This window comes from Mesoplodon densirostris, chromosome 4, assembly GCF_025265405.1.
Source record: "Mesoplodon densirostris isolate mMesDen1 chromosome 4, mMesDen1 primary haplotype, whole genome shotgun sequence".
Lineage (NCBI taxonomy): Eukaryota > Metazoa > Chordata > Mammalia > Artiodactyla > Ziphiidae > Mesoplodon > Mesoplodon densirostris.
Genome location: NC_082664.1, coordinates 34515236 through 34531322, shown reverse-complemented (window position 1 = coordinate 34531322; position 16087 = coordinate 34515236). Strand labels below are relative to the sequence as shown.

At 40.6% G+C, this 16087-nt stretch overlaps 1 protein-coding gene across 2 annotated transcripts in view; it reads right to left on the bottom strand.

The window, feature by feature from the left end:
* The window catches only part of DCAF5 (DDB1 and CUL4 associated factor 5), a 110064-nt gene that overhangs the window by 16467 nt on the left and 77510 nt on the right, over nucleotides 1–16087 (bottom strand). For both annotated transcript variants that reach the window (XM_060095940.1, XM_060095941.1), the window contains exon 7: nucleotides 11177–11243. In XM_060095940.1, the coding sequence (XP_059951923.1) occupies nucleotides 11177–11243 (67 nt within the window). The remainder of the gene's footprint in view (nucleotides 1–11176; nucleotides 11244–16087) is intronic.

The following is a 16087-nucleotide window of genomic DNA, read 5'->3' as shown; positions in this document are numbered from 1 at the left end:
GTATAGGAAATGCTGGAAGCATGGGAAAACCTCATCTGGTAGCTCTAGACTCGAGTAGCAAACAAAAGTCTGCAGAACACACTGATAGGGCAAGATGAGAAGCAAGGACATAAAGGAGGGAAAGGGAAAGAAGTCAAAAAATCAGGTAACAACGGTTATTGCAAGGATGCCATGGACTTCAGATCTCTGTCATTACCTAGTCCTTCCCTAAGCAATAAGACTTGGGCTTGGTGATATTCACCAAAGAATCCAATGGTTAATTCAGTTCCCACCCTAACGCGTCGTATTTGACGTATGAGCAAGACTCAACAGAACTGACTCCCCTTCGGCGCACTCTTTTCACTGCCTTCCTAGGATCGCCCTCTTTTGGTGTTCCTGCTACCTCACTGGTGACTCCTTGTTGATTTCCTTTTTTGGCTCTTCTCCCTGGGTTTTTTTTGGGGGGGCTACTCAGCACAGCATGCAGGATCTTAGTTCCCCAACCAGGGATCGAACCCACGTCCCCTGCAGTGGAAGTGCAGAGTCTCAACCACTGGACCACCAGGGAAGTCCCCTCCCTGGCTTCTTAACATGAGAATGCCTTAGGGCTCAGCTTTTGGTCCTCTTCTCTTAAACTAGCTATACTTACTTCACTCACTGTTGATCTCAGTCCCTGGTGTTCTCACCCAGTCTGTGGCTTTAGATACTACCTATATATGATATCAAAAAATTTTTTATCTCTAGTCCAGGTCTTTCTTGAACTCTAGACCTCCATACCTCTACATCCAAACTGTTCATTCAACAACTCTACCTGGTTTTTTAAGAGATATCTCAAACTCTACCTGCTCTCCCTTTCTCCCCCAATCTAATCTATCAGGAAATCCTAATAGCTTTACTTTTTTTTACAAAATATTTATTTATTTATTTAGGCTGTGCCAGGTTTTAGTTGCGGCACGTGGTACCTTCGCTGCGGCATGCGGGCTTCTTAGTTGTGGCATGCATGCGGCATCTAGTTCCCCAACCAGGGATCGAACCCGGGCCCCTTGCAGTGGGAGTGTGGAGCCTTAGCCACTGGACCACCAGGGAAGTACCCCCCACCCCGCCCTTTTTGGCTTTACTTTCAAAATGTATCTAGACTTCAACCCCTATTACCTTGGTTCAAGCCACCACCACAGCTCACCTGTATGAGAGAATCCTACTAGTTCTCCTCATTTCTACCCTTGGCAGCCCCACTCCCACTATGTACCCTCAACTCAGTAGTCAGAGTGATGCTGTTAAAATAAGTCAGATCATGTCACTCCTCCGCTCAAAATTCTCTAATGGCTCCCCACATCACTCACAATAAGAGCCTACATGATTGGACACCCCTATACCCCATTTATCTCTATGACTAAGCCCTACTACTCTCCCCTCAGGCACATTCTCACTTCAAAACCTTCATACTGGTTCTACCTGAAATGCACTTATCCCAGATTTCTGCAAGGCTCTCTCACCACTTTGAGGTTTTGTTCAAATATGACCTTCTCAATGAGGACTATACTGAATATCCTATCTAAAATTACATTTCCCTGACTCTGTTCCCATACCACTTCCTATCCCCCTTATTCTGCTCTACTTTTTCTTTTTCCAAAGCACTTCTAACCTTTTAAACATACTATATAATTTACTGTATCTATTGTTAATTGTCTGTTTCCCCTGCTAGAATGTAAGCTCCATGATGGCAGGGCTCTTTTGTTCTTCTGCTGTATCCTAAGCCTCTAGAACAGTCTCTACCTAGCACATGGTAAATTTTGAACAAGTATCTGATGAATGAATGAAAAGGTGTGAGTGTATTAGACTGTGGAATATAAGCATGCAGGAAAGAACCCAATCTCCATTAGTGGGCTTCACCATCCAACATGTGAATTATCCAAGTGTCTCTCCATCTTCCTGCTGTCAATTCTGTATGTTTCTTTTATAGTGTTTTGACTATAGTTAAGAGCAGAGAAATAAAGTAGCTAAGATCCTACTTATCCTTCACTGGTCCTCTGAAATGCTAATTCCATGAAAACTTTACTGATCCCCAAAATCTCTTCAAGCCCTCCTTAATTATCTTTTTTTATAGGCTTTGGAGTCCATTTTTAAATTTAGTGTGCACATACACACATACCCTTTTCTCATTCCTCTTAGATTGGGAGTTCTTGGAAGGCAAGAAAGTATTCATTTTTCAGTCACCCATAGGATTTGCATAATATTTTATCTAAGGCTACTCAGTAAGTGAACAAATTAAAGTAAATCTCATTATTTCCTCTGGAACAAGGCTTGAAGCAGAAGGCTAAAGCTGTTATCTACCAAAATGAGGTTTGGTAAGTACCTGTCCAGGCAATTAATCTATTTCATTCCTGACTCCACTGGTAGAATTAATGAGGAGCCATGAGGGGCAAGGGACTCTTTCTTTTCCTCACGTATCTAAAAGAGTTGTCCTAACAACCTCTTAGTAATTCCAAAAGGCCCGAGTGAACACTCCCAGGGCTCCAAGTTTCAAACCATAAAGAGAAATACAATCAGGGTACTGACAATACAGAGAGAGCGGTGGCTGCCTCCTGGGGATCCTGTAACCACTTAAGAGTTAAGAAAAGCCAGATGGGGACAGACAGTGCTGTCAGTAAAGCTCAAAGAGTTCCACAGACAGCAACGCTTAATTGTACAAAAAAAGTCAATTACACTAAGTTCTTCTTTCATCTGTACTTCACATGTGTTTGCAACCAACTACTTGTGGCCAATTAAAAACAGCTGTTCTTCCTATTATATGGGAGGAAAAAGCTGATGCCCAGGCCTAACGCACTGAGAGTAAATGCATGTCTAGAAAAAGGAGGAGAGACAGAGTAGGCACCCATATGCAGGCCCATGGAAATGCACTTACAGCTGTTTCCAGCCGACTTCATCAGCCTACTGGCAGTGGGGGGTGGCTGCAGTGACCTGGCAGTGAAGCTGCATGTTTTCCCCTCTATTCAGGGAAAAATCTGTCGTATACCTTCCCCCCTCTTAAACTACCGATGAGTCAAGAGCAGCCTTCATGCAAGAAAAACTCAACTGACCATTCAGGAGGGCACCAGATGAGCACCATGGCTTGGTCTCTAAGGAGTTTTTCAGAGGAAAGTTAAAAGAGAGAAAGCTTTTAAAATGAGGAATAGCAACATTTAGTAGCTACTGAGCACCCTCACAATATCCGTAAGAAAGCAGATAGTATTACTACTGTTGTTATTGTTTGCATTAATATTCTTATTTTACAGATGAAGAAAGTTTGGCAAGATTAAACAATTTTTCCAAAGCCTCCAACTAAGAGACGAATGCATCAGGAATTTAAACCCAGGCCTACCAACTCTATTACATTATGCTTCTTTCCATAAATAGTAAGGTCTTAGTGTAGAGACGTATCTCAGGGGAAGCAACAGTGAAAATCCTAAAGTCCTTTCCAACAAGAATTAGGGAAAAGGGAAGGAGAAGGCCATATGAATATTTTCCAGAGACACCAACCTCTACCAAATGTAAATCCATTACTTCTATTACCTAGGTTACTAGGCAGCAATGCTCTGGAAATTACGGACCTATGGACATTGATCTTACACACAGCAATAACAATGTCTTTCATTTGAAAGCACCTAGTTTTCAGAAAGCCTCCAAGGCTGTTAAATCATCCACGATATGAGGTGGTAGGGCAGGGGGTGGAGGTAGCAATTTTTCAGAAGAAACTGAGACTCAGACAACTGCTGTTATATAACCTGCCTAGAATCACTCAACCATTTGGTTACTGGAAGTACTGCGGACTTGAATCCAGGTATGATCTTAAGCCTAATGCTCCTTCCCATACACCATACTGGCTCTATACATAACGGCCAGCCTGTTTATCTTCAGAATTATCACATAGAAACAGATGCTCTTCCTACGTACTTCATAGGTGTAAAACATATTCTGATGGGCTTTTTCTTTGCTACAGCAAAATCCCCAGTTCCTTCCTCTGATTTTTAAAGAGGTTTTGAGAAATGAGTTATTATTTGACATCAACTAAAAAAATTGAGCCTAATCCTCCAGGTAGGAAGTTTGACAGTGGGTATTAGGTCTTACATCTTGAAATGATTTCCTCAGCCCACTAGGAAGCCCTATGTGAATTACTCAGCCAATTGGCTAATTCTGTGTTGTTTATATAATAAATAAACTTCATCTCTTTGGAGTTTGTGTAGCAAAAAAATTTCTCCAGTGATTGTCAGTCTTTCTGAACAGAAGAATGGAGAAGAAAAAGATGCTCTTGCTTTTGGCTCACACTGAGAAGCACACAGCAGGTATTCAATAAATGCAGATGGCGTGCCATCTGATTATGCCATTAAGGCATATAACAACAAGCCAGCTTCCTCCCATAGCCTGCCTCAGTATCTTACTTTCAACTGGCATGAACAGAGAGAGCGAGCACAGCCTTATTCCAGATTTGTTTAAGTCAAAATGGCAGTAGATTAGATGAGGAATTTCCTGACAGACTTTTCGTTATCTAAGCATTCAGAGCTAGAACTCAAGGCCACATTTAGCCCTTTTATGTTATGTTTGGCTTGCTGAACCTTCCTAAATGTTTTTAAAAACTATGAATTGCCAATGTTTAAAAATAGAGAGCTTACATATAAGAACTTTCTAATCACTGGAGTGGCTCTGGGGCAACAAGCACTCTATCATGGGGGGCAACCTAGCAGAGGGTTTAAGTTATTCCTAAATAAAAGTGTACTTTAATATATGTAAGTTATAACTCAAAAAAAATTATTGTGGGGATATGTATGTGAACAGAAAATTCTACAGACCACTGATCTGGGCTAAATACAGGCAGTATGTGAATGCCTCTGCTGGGATATATCATGTTTTTATTTTTATTCATTTAAGAAAATTTTCTTTTGTGATTTATTCTTTGACCAATGTTTATTCACTCATTTTTTTCTTTTTCTTTTTTCATCAGGAGTATAAAAAGGATACAGAAAACAGCATAAAAAGTATAGCTTAATGAAGTTTTTTAAGGTGAACACCTGTATAACCAACACCTAGGTCTCAAGAAATGGAATTTTTCCTGGCCATTCAGAGGCCTCTATGTGCGCTTCATTCCTATTACAACCCCTTCTCTCCCCTAAAGAAATCATTATCCTGACTTGTACATTAATCGCTTCCCTGCTTTTAAAAATAATTTTGTTCATCCAAGTATGCATTCCTAAATACTTTATTTATTTATTTATCCTTGGGACACACCGTGCAGCTTGTGGGATCTTAGTTCCCTGACCAGGGATCGAACCTAGGCCTTCGGCAGTGAAAACTCGGAGTCCTAACCACTGGACAGCCAGGGAATTCCCTTCTAAATACTTTAGTTTTGCCTGTTTTTTGTTTTTATATATATTTTGGGTTTCTTATACAATAGATTTTCTCCTGTCCATCCTTCCTTTTCTCATCAAAATGTAAATACTTGTTGAAGAACACAGATCATTTGACCTATAGTTCCCGACAGTCTGGACTTTATGGACTGTATCCTCACAACGTAGTACAGGACACTCCTCTGTCCTCTGTGCTACCTGCAAACTGAAAGCTGGATCCTGAGGTCTGATTAGATTCAGGGTTGTTTTATTTTGCAAGACCTTAGGCACCATCGTGTTTCTTCATCAGGAGACTCTTAATGTCTTGTTGCCTTTCTTTTTGTGATGTGAACGGCTGTACATGCTCAATGCTTAGAGGCATTAATTCACTGAGGGCTGCTAAGTGATTATATTAAAATTCTATAATTTCTTTTTCCTAAAATGTCTTTTATTTTACCTATAATTTTGAAAGATATTTTCCCTGGATTCTAGGTTCCCTAGAATTCTAGGGTGGCAGGTTTTAATTCTTTAAGCACTTTAGAGATACCATTCTATTGTATTCTGGCTTCCATAATTCGACCATCCATCTTATTGTTGCTTATTTACAGGTCATTTGTCCATTTTCTCAGACTGCTTTTGGGCTTTTTCTCATTATCTTTCACTTTCAATAGTTTGACATGATATGCCTAGGTGTGTTGTATTTATTTATCCTGCTTGTGGTTACTGAGTTGCTTGAATCTGAGGACTGGCATACTTCATTTGTTCTGGAAACGTTTAGCCGTTATCTCTTCATATATTGCTCTGCTTCACTTTCTCTCTCTTATCCTTCCGGGATTTCAAGTTCGTACGTTAGATCACCTGTGTCCCACCTGTCTCTTACACTCTCTGTTTTGCTTTTTCCATTCTCCATTCTCATCGTCCTTCAGTTTGAATGTCTTTTATTGACCTGTCTTCTATTCACCAAGCCTGTCCTCTCGAGGTTAAACAAATCCAAAAAATTCTTAGTTTTAGACATATTTTTCAGTTCTACATGATTTTTTTTCTAGGTAGATTCCAATTCTCTGTTGAAATTCTCCATCTTTTTATCCATTTTGTCCATCCATCATTTCTATTTTCTTTATCACATTTACAATATTTCAAGTTCCTGACTGTTTGACTTCAATATTTAGATAATATTGTGCATTGGCTTCTTCTTCTTCTTTTTTTTTTTTTGCGGTACATGGGCCTGTCACTGTTGTGGCCTCTCCCGTTGTGGAGCACAGGCTCCGGATGCGCAGGCTCAGTGGCCATGGCTCACGGGCCCAGCCGCTCCACAGCATGTGGGATCTTCCCGGACCGGGGCACGAACCCGTGTCCCCTGCATCGGCAGGCGGACTCTCAACCACTGCGCCACCAGGGAAGCCCCCTCGTTGGCTTCTTTTTGTTTTTAATTTTATTTATTTATTTATGACTGTGTTGGCTCTTCGTTTCTGTGCGAGGGCTTTCTCTAGTTGCGGCAAGTGGGGGCCACTCCTCATCGCGGTGCGCGGGCCTCTCACTATCGCAGCCTCGCTTGTTGCGGAGCACAGGCTCCAGACGCACAGGCTCAGTAGTTGTGGCTCACGGGCCTAGTTGCTCCGCAGCATGTGGGATCTTCCCAGACTGGGGCTCGAACCCGTGTCCCCTGCATTGGCAGGCAGCTTCTCAACCACTGTGCCACCAGGGAAGCCCCTCGTTGGCTTCTTTTGATTACTGACCACGTTTTCATGTCTCATAATTTTTTTACTGTATGCTGGACATTGAGGATAAAGAACCATGGAGATTGCTATGGACTGAACTGTGTCTCTTGCAAGTTCATATGTTGAAACCCCAAACCCCAATGTGCCTATTTGGAGAGAGGGGCTTTAAGGAGATAATTAAGGTTAAACAAAGTCATAAGGGAAGGACTCTAATCCAATAAGACTGATGTCCTCATAAGAAGAGGAAGGGACACCAGTGATGTGTGTACACAGAGAAAAGGCCATGTGAGAACACATGAGGAGGCAATCATCTGCAAGCCAAAGGAGAGAGGCCTCAGGAGAAATCAAACTTGTCAGAACCTTGATCTTGGACATCTAGCCTCCAGAACTGTGAGAAAATATGTCTCTGATATTTACAGTCTGTGGGATTTTGTTATGGCAGCCCTAGCAAACTAATACAGAGACGAAAGCGGTTTCCTCCATATGCATTTACCCATTCCACTCTTGAGAAAAGAAGGGGCTGATCACCCTCAATCCAATCAGAAGGAACCAGGTCAGCACTGGGTTGAATAAGTCTACTTCTTCTTTTTTAAAAAATATTTATTTGGCTGCATTGGTTCTTAGCTGCGGCATGCGTGATCGTCGCTGCGGCATGAGGGATCTTTCGTTGTGGCGCAAGGGTTTCTCTCTAGTTGTGGCACGGTGGCTCTTTAGTTGTGGCGTGTGGGCTTAGTTGCCCCTTAGTTGCCCAGGGATCTTAGTTCCCTGACCAGGGACTGAACCCACGTCCCCAGATTCTCAGCCACTGGACCACAAGGGAAGTCCCAAGTCTATTTCTGGTTTCAAATGTCTCAAAGGCAAGACCTGTAGGGTGCTTGCTGCAGATCTCTTCCACTAATGGAAGTTCGTGTCCTACTTACGTACGAGGAGACTGTAGGATATTACACTCAAACTTTCTGGCCCAGCTCCATCCTCAAGTGTAGCCCCTGAGGGCTTTTGATGGAGAGCCTGTCAAACCTCTGTTCTCTGCTCTGAACATTCTGTTCTTTGGAAGTTTTAATCTTACCTCTTTATCATCCTTTCCCAAGTAGGTTCAAAATGCCCTGTGGGGCTTCCCTGGTGGCACAGTGGTTGAGAGTCTGCCTGCCGATGCAGGGGACACGGGTTCGTGCCCCGGTCTGGGAGGATCCCACATGCCGCAGAGCAACTAAGCCCGTGAGCCATGGCCGCTGAGCCTGCGTGTCCGGAGCCTGTGCTCCGCAACGGGAGAGGCCACAACAGTGAGAGGCCCTCGTATCACCAAAAAAAAAAAAAAAAAAAAGCCCTGTGGAGCAGGACCCTCCCACTAGGGGAACTTTGTCTCCTAAGCACTGTATACTGTGGGCATTTCACTCTGCTAAGCACTGTATACTGTGGGCATTTCACTCTGTTTTCCAGCCTAGCCCCCTAGCTCCCAGGGCAACCCCAGCACCTGGCAAATGTCCTATAGGGAAGACTGGTCATGTGTTTGGGATTCCTCTAGAATCCAGTCTATCCTATCAACACATGTGGCCATCGAAAACTCTGATTTCTTTTGACCCTGGTAGAGTCTGTCCATGGCAGCCCAAACTACAGCCTGTGCACAGATGCCCTCAGGAAAGAACATGGCCAGCACCTTCTGCTCAGTTAGGAAGGGCTCTTCCTTCTTCTGAACTTTAGTTCTCCTCGCAGACTTTGTAACCACAGCTCTCTGACATCTTTAAAAATATGGCTTTTGTAATTTGATTTTTGTACTTATTACAATGGGAGCTACCTACTGCATCCTACGTGGAATCTGACGTCTAACAATTTATTTTTTAATAGAAATTTTACATCGTTCCCTTTTCCTCCTTGAAATAATATTTCTACTTTACCTACCTCCCCCCAAATTTCAACCTAATATATTTTAATGAAAATCTATCATAGTTTCACCAATAAAAATATAATTAAAAATTAAAAATTTTCTTTATTTACTGTGACTGTAAGGCTCTAAGTGTTAACATTTCTGTATTGGATTTGAGTTACCATTACAATACTTACTGGAACACAATTGATCAAAACTGATATACTTTTAATGTTTTATAAAAACCAATTATTATAAAAAGGAGAAATTTATTGTAAGTGCATAAGAAGATAAGGTAGAAGATGGTGGAGGGTTGGGTTATAGCCCTATGATTAAAGGATACTTCAGCTTTTTTGGCACCTTAGAAGTTTTTACACCTTAAGGGCAATGCACCATGCCAAGGTTCAAGTGGCCAGAAATTTCTGGAGTACTTCCGATTTTCTGGTGTTTTTTGTTTGTCTGCTTGTTTGTTTGTTTTTCTGTAAAGTGGGGGAAGGACAAAGGGAAAAGGGGAGGTGGGAAAGGACAATACATATGGAATTTGAGAATCTAGAAATGGATTCCTTTAAACCAGCTGTGCCTATACAATCTTTGGAAGGTCCAGGCACCCATTTCCCAGTTTTGATATTGGAATCCTAAATCAGCTATGAGGGTCCCTGCCAACCCAGAGATTGCATACCCATCTACATATAAAGACAGCCTAAGAGTGGCCCGTACCCTAAGTCAGTACAGAAATCAGCAGGAGGTGAAAAAATCTACAATACTGCTGTTAATTCTTCCCCCTTCTCTCAATACAAACATGAAAAAGATTCCAGAGAACAGTCCTGGGGGAGGGGATGATCCACTTTCTGTTTTAAAAGCCACACTGACTTAATAATGAAAAGCTTTTCACGATCAGGTAAAAGATACAATTAAGCCCAAAGATTATTTCTCAGCTAATCAATCTAGGACTTACAGAGGTGGGAGACGTAACACAGAACTCTCTCTAGTGCTGGAACATCACCTTTTGTTCAGATAGACTGTTGCTGTCCCATCTGGTTGTGCTTCAAAGGTAAGATGCTTCACTCGTGCTTTCCAAATTCCAGAAGGGGAAAAAGGTCTTTTGTAACTTGTTTGGTAACCAGACCACAGCAACAGGATAGTTTCCAGAAGTAAGCCTCAACAAGTTTTGAAAGGCAGATGTTTGGTAACAATATTGTTAATTCAGCAATAGGCAAGCCAACAACTTTCCTAAACTCTGAGCACTAGACACATTTTGTGTAATATAATCAGCACAGTCCTCTATTACTTTCCAATGGCCATTTTCCAGTTTGATGCCATGTATCACCTGGAGCAGATGGCTGTATTGAGCTGTCCTGAGAACAAAAAATAGACATTTTTCTACCAGTAGGAAGCAACCAGTGTAACACTCATCTGAGCACGTGAGGACACTATTATCAAGAATGAAGAGGGCTTCCCTGGTGGTGCAGTGGTTGAGAGTCCACCTGCCGATGCAGGGGACACGGGTTCGTGCCCCGGTCCAGGAAGATCCCACATGTCGCGGAGCGGCTAGGCCCGTGAGCCATGGCTGCTGAGCCTGCGCGTCCAGAGCAGAGGCCACAACAGTGAGAGGCCCGCGTACAGCAAAAAAAAAAAAAAAAAAACGAATGAAGAATGGTCCACGCTGCCTGAAAGCTCAGATGGCCTAGATCCAAATTTATGGAAAGCAGCAGGCTTTTTTTCAGAATACATCTAGAGCAAAAGCAGAAATATTTCTTCCTAATTTCTCTCATGTCTGGGGTTAGCCAAACTCCAGGGAGTACATCTGTCCATCAACAAAGAAAGTTTCCCTTTACCTAACATCACCAGGGAGGCTAAAAGAAAGGCAGAGGCCCTAATAACTGTTTGTAGAGTCATAAGCAGGAATGTGCACATGAATAATAAAGGAAAAGCATGTAAAAAGCAAGGTAATAATACTCCAAGTGTGAAATAGGAGAGAGGAAAATGGACATAAAGGAGATCTATGAAGTCTAAAGAAAAGTTCTTAGGAGGAAAAAAATCTGAGCATGATTATGTCAGATAAGGGTATGTATGAAGGTTATAGCTAAATCTGGCTTCTAATTTTTACTTTAAAATTTACTTTGGTCACTTTCCAAAAAATTTTTTGTATTAAAAGAGAAATATCTTCCTCTACTGCTAAAGATCTGCCCTTTCAGGGCACAGCATGCAGGAGGTCAATAGAGCCAACATTAGCAGCAGGTTCATACTTGGGATACACTCACCTGCTTCTGGGTCTGCAGGAATTCTCCACATGTACAGGTTGAAGTCATCAGAGCCTGAAAGGATATACTGTTGGGACAAAAAAAATCGATTTATTACTTATGTGTTGATCGATAATCTATCTACCTATCTATCTATACAGAAAAAGGTTTTTAAAAATAAACAAGATAAATGAACATATATTCATAAGGCACCACAGAGCAAACACTCTCTTAAAAGTATTTGCAAATCCAAAGGCTAATTGGCTAAAACTTGGCAACAACCAACCAACCTGATTTAAAAATGGGCAAAGGACTTGAACAGACATTTCTCCAAAGAAAATATACAAATGGCCAATAATGTGAAAAGGTGCTTAACTTCATTGATTATTATGGCAATGAAAATGAAAACCACAAAGAGGTACCACTTCACACCCATTAGGATGGCGATTACCAAAAGCAAACAAACAGAAAACAAGTGTTGGTGAGGAGGTGGAGAAGTTGGCACCCACTGCGCATTGCTGGTGGGACTATATAATGGTGCAGACACTGTGGAACACAGTATGGAGGTTCTTCAAAAAGTTAAACATAGAACTACCATATAACCCAGAAATTCTACTCCTAGGTATATATCAAAGAATTGAAAGCAGGGACTAGAGATATCTGTACACCAATGTTCAGAGCAGAAGGCTCACAACAGGCAAACAACCTAAACGTCCATCAATGGATGAGCAGATAAACAAAATGTTGTATATATCCATACAATGGAATACTATTTAGCCTTAAAAAGGAAATTCAGACACATGCTACAACGTGGGTAAAACTTGAAGACATTATGCTAAGTGAAATAAGCCATATACAAAAAGACAAATGTATGATTCAACTTACATGAGGAACCAAGAGTAGTCAAATTCATAGAGACAGAAAGCAGAATGGTAGTTGCCAAGGACTGGGGGGAAGGGAGAAATGGGCAGCTACTCTTCAACGAGTACAGAGTTTCACTTTGGGAAGATGAAACAGTTCTGGAGATGGACAGTTGTGATAGTTACACAACAATGTGAATGTACTTAATGCCACAAAGTTGTACACTTTAAAATGGTTTTAGTGGTAAGTTCCATGTTATGTATATTTTACCACAATTTTTCAAAAAAAATTTTTTTGAAGTTTTGCATTTTATTTTATTTTTTTATACAGCAGGTTCTTATTATCCATTTTATACATATTAGTGTATATATGTCAATCCCAGTCTCCCAATTCATCACACCACCCCCCTCCCCTCAGCCCGCCACTTTCTCCCCTTAGTGTCCATTCGTTTGTTCACTACATCTGTGTCTCAATTTCTGCCCTGCAAACCGGTTCAACTGTATCATTTTTCTAGGTTCCACATATATGTGTTAATATACGATATCTTTCTGCCTTACTTCACTCTGTATGACAGTCTCTACATCCATCCACGCCTCTACAAATGACCCAATTTCCTTCCTTTTTATGGCTGAGTAATATTCCACTGTATATATGTACCACATCTTCTTTATCCATTCATCTGTCGATGGGCATTTAGGTTGCTTCCATGACCTGGCTACTGTAAATAGTGCTGCAATGAACACTGGGGTGCATGTGTCTTTTTGAATTATGGCTTTCTCTGGGTATATGCCCAGTAGTGGGATTGCTGGGTCACATGGTAATTCTATTTTTAGTTTTTTAAGGAACCTCCATACTGTTCTCCATAGTGGCTGTAACAATTTACATTCCCACCAACAGTGGAAGACAGTTCCCTTTTCTCCACACCCTCTCCAGCATTTGTTGTTTGTAGCATTTCTAATGATGCCCATTCAAACTGATGTGAGGTGATACCTCATTGTAGTTTTGATTTCCATTTCTGTAATAATTAGTGATGTTGAGCAGCTTTTCATATGCTTCTTGGCCATCTGTATGTCTTCTTTGGAGAAATGTCTATTTAGGTCTTCTGCCCATTTTTGGATTGGGTTGTTCGTTTTTTTAATATTGAGCTGCATGAGCTGTTTATACATTTTGGAGATTAATCCTTTGTCCATTGATTCTTTTGCAAATATTTTCTCCCATTCTGAGGGTAGTCTTTTCATCTTGTTGTAGTTTCCTTCGCTGTACAAAAGCTTTGAAGTTTCATTAGGTCCCATTTGTTTACTTTTGTTTTTATTTACATTACTCTAGGAGCTGGATCAAAAAAAGATCTTGCTGTGATTTATGTCAAAGAGTGTTCTTCCTATGTTTTTCTCTACGAGTTTTATAGTGTCCAGTCTTATATTTAGGTCTCTAATCCATTTTGAGTTTATTTTTTGTGTACAGTGTTAGGGAGTGTTCTAATTTCATTCTTTTACATGTAGCTGTCCAGTTTTCCCAGCACCACTTATTGAAGAGACTGTCTTTTCTCCAGTGCATATCCTTGCCTCCTCTGTGATAGATTAGTTGACCACAGGTGCATGGGTTTATCTCTGGGCTTTCTATCCTGTTCCACTGATCTATATTTCTGTTTTTGTGCCAGTTACCATATTGTCTTGATTACTGTAGCTTTGTAGTATAGTCTGAAGTCAGGGAGTCCGATTCCTCCAGCTCCATTGTTTTCACTCAAGACTGCTTTGGCCATTCGGGGTCTTTTGTGTCTCCAAACAAATTTTAAGGTTTTTTTTTCTGTAAACAAATGCCATTTCCAAGTTCTGTAAAAAATGCCATTGGTAATTTGACAGGGATTGCACTGAATTTGTAGATTGCTATGGATAGCATAGTCATTTTCACAATACTGATTCTTCAAATCCAGTAACATAGTATATCTCCCCATCTGTTTGTATCATCTTTCATTTTTTTCATCAGTGTCTTACAGTTTTCTGCATACAGGTCTTTTGTCTCCCTAGGTAGGTTTATTCCTGGGTATTTTATTCTTTTTGTTGCAATGATAAATGGGACTGTTTCCTTAATTTCTCTTTCAGATTCTTCACCATTCGTGTATAGGAATGCAAGAGATTTCTGTGCATTAATTTTGTATCCTGCCACTTTACCAAATTCATTGATTAGCTCTAGTAGTTTTCTGGTGGCATCTTTAGGATTCTCTATGTATAGTATCATGTCATCTGCAAACAGTGACAGCTTTACTTCTTCTTTTCCAATTTGTATTCCTTTTATTTCTTTTTCTTCTCTGATTGCCGTGCCTAGGACTTCCAAAACTAGGTTGAATAATAGTGGTGAGAGTGGACATCCTTGTCTTGTTCCTGATCTTAGAGGAAATGCTTTCAGTTTTTCACCACTGAGAATGATGTTTGCTGTGGGTTTGTCATATATGGCCTTTATTATGTTGAGGTAGGTTCCCTCTATGCCCACTTTCTGAAGAGTTTTTTCCTAACTGGGTGTTGAATTTTGTCAAACGCTTTTTCTGCATCTATTGAGATGATCATATGGTTTTTCTTCTTCAATTTGTTAATATGATGTATCACATCGATTGATTTGCTTATACAGAAGAATCCTTGTATCCCTGGGATAAATCCCACTTGACCATGGTATATGATCCTTTTAATGTGTTGTTGGATTCCGTTTCCTAGTATTTTGTTGAGGATTTTTGCATTTATATTCATCAGTGATATTGGTCTGTAATTGTCTTTTTTTGTAGTATCTTTTTCTGGTTTTGATATCAGGCTATTGGTGGCCTCATAGAATGAGTTTGGGAGTGTTCCTTCCTCTGCAATGTTTTGGAAGAGTTTGAGAAGGATGGGTGTTAGCTCTTCTCTAAATGTTTGACAGAATTCACCTGTGAAGCCATCTGGTCCTGGACTTCTGTTTGTTCGAAGATTTTAAATCACAGTTTCAATTTCATTACTTGTGATTGGTCTGTTCATATTTTCTACTTCCTGGTTCAGTCTTAGAAGGTTATATACCTTTCCAAGAATTTGTCCATTTCTTCCAGGTTGTCCATTTCATTGGCATAGAGTTGTCTGTAGTAGTCTCTTAGGATGCTTTGTATTTCTGCGGTGTCTGTTGTAACTTCTCCTTTTTCATTTCTAATTTTATTGATTTGAGTACTCTCCCTCTTTTTCTTGAGGAGTCTGGCTAATGGTTTATCAATTTTATCTTCTCCGAGAAACAGCTTTTAGTTTTATTGATCTTTGCCATTGTTTTCTTTGTTTCTATTTCATTTATTTCTGCTCTGATCTTTATGATTTCTTTCCTTCTACTAACTTTGGGTTTTGTTTGTTCTTCTTTCTCTAGTTCCTTTAGGTGTAAGGTTAGATTGTTTATTTGAGATTTTTCTTGTTTCTTTAGGTAGGTTTGTATTGCTATAAACTTCCCGCTTAGAACTGCTTTTGCTGCATCCCATAGGTTTCGGATCGTTTTTTTTGTTTGTTTGTTTTGTTTTTTTTGCGGTACGCAGGTCTCTCACTGTTGTGGCCTCTCCCGTTGCGGAGCACAGGTTCCAGACGTGCAGGCTCAGTGGTCATGGCTCACGGGCCTAGCTGCTCTGCGTCATGTGGGATCTTCCCGGACTGGGGCACGAACCCATGTCCCCTGCATTGGCAGGCGGATTCTCAACCACTGCGCCATCAGGGAAGCCCCCTGTCTTGTTTTCTTTGTCATTTGTCCCTAGGTATTTTTTGATTTCCTCTTTGATTTCTTCAGTGATCTCTTGGTTATTTAGTAATGTGTTGTTTAGCCTCTATGTGTTTGTGTTATTTACATTATTTTTACCTGTAACTGATTTCTAATCTCATAGCGTTGTTGTCAGAAAAGATGCTTGATATGATTTCAATTTTGTTAAATTTACTGAGGCTTGATTTGTGACCCAAGATGTGATCTATCCTGGAGGATGTTCCGTGTGTGCTTGAGAAGAAGTATAATCTGCTGTTTATGGATGGAATGTCCTATAAATATCAATTAAATCTATCTGGTCTATTGTGTCATTTAAAGCTTGTG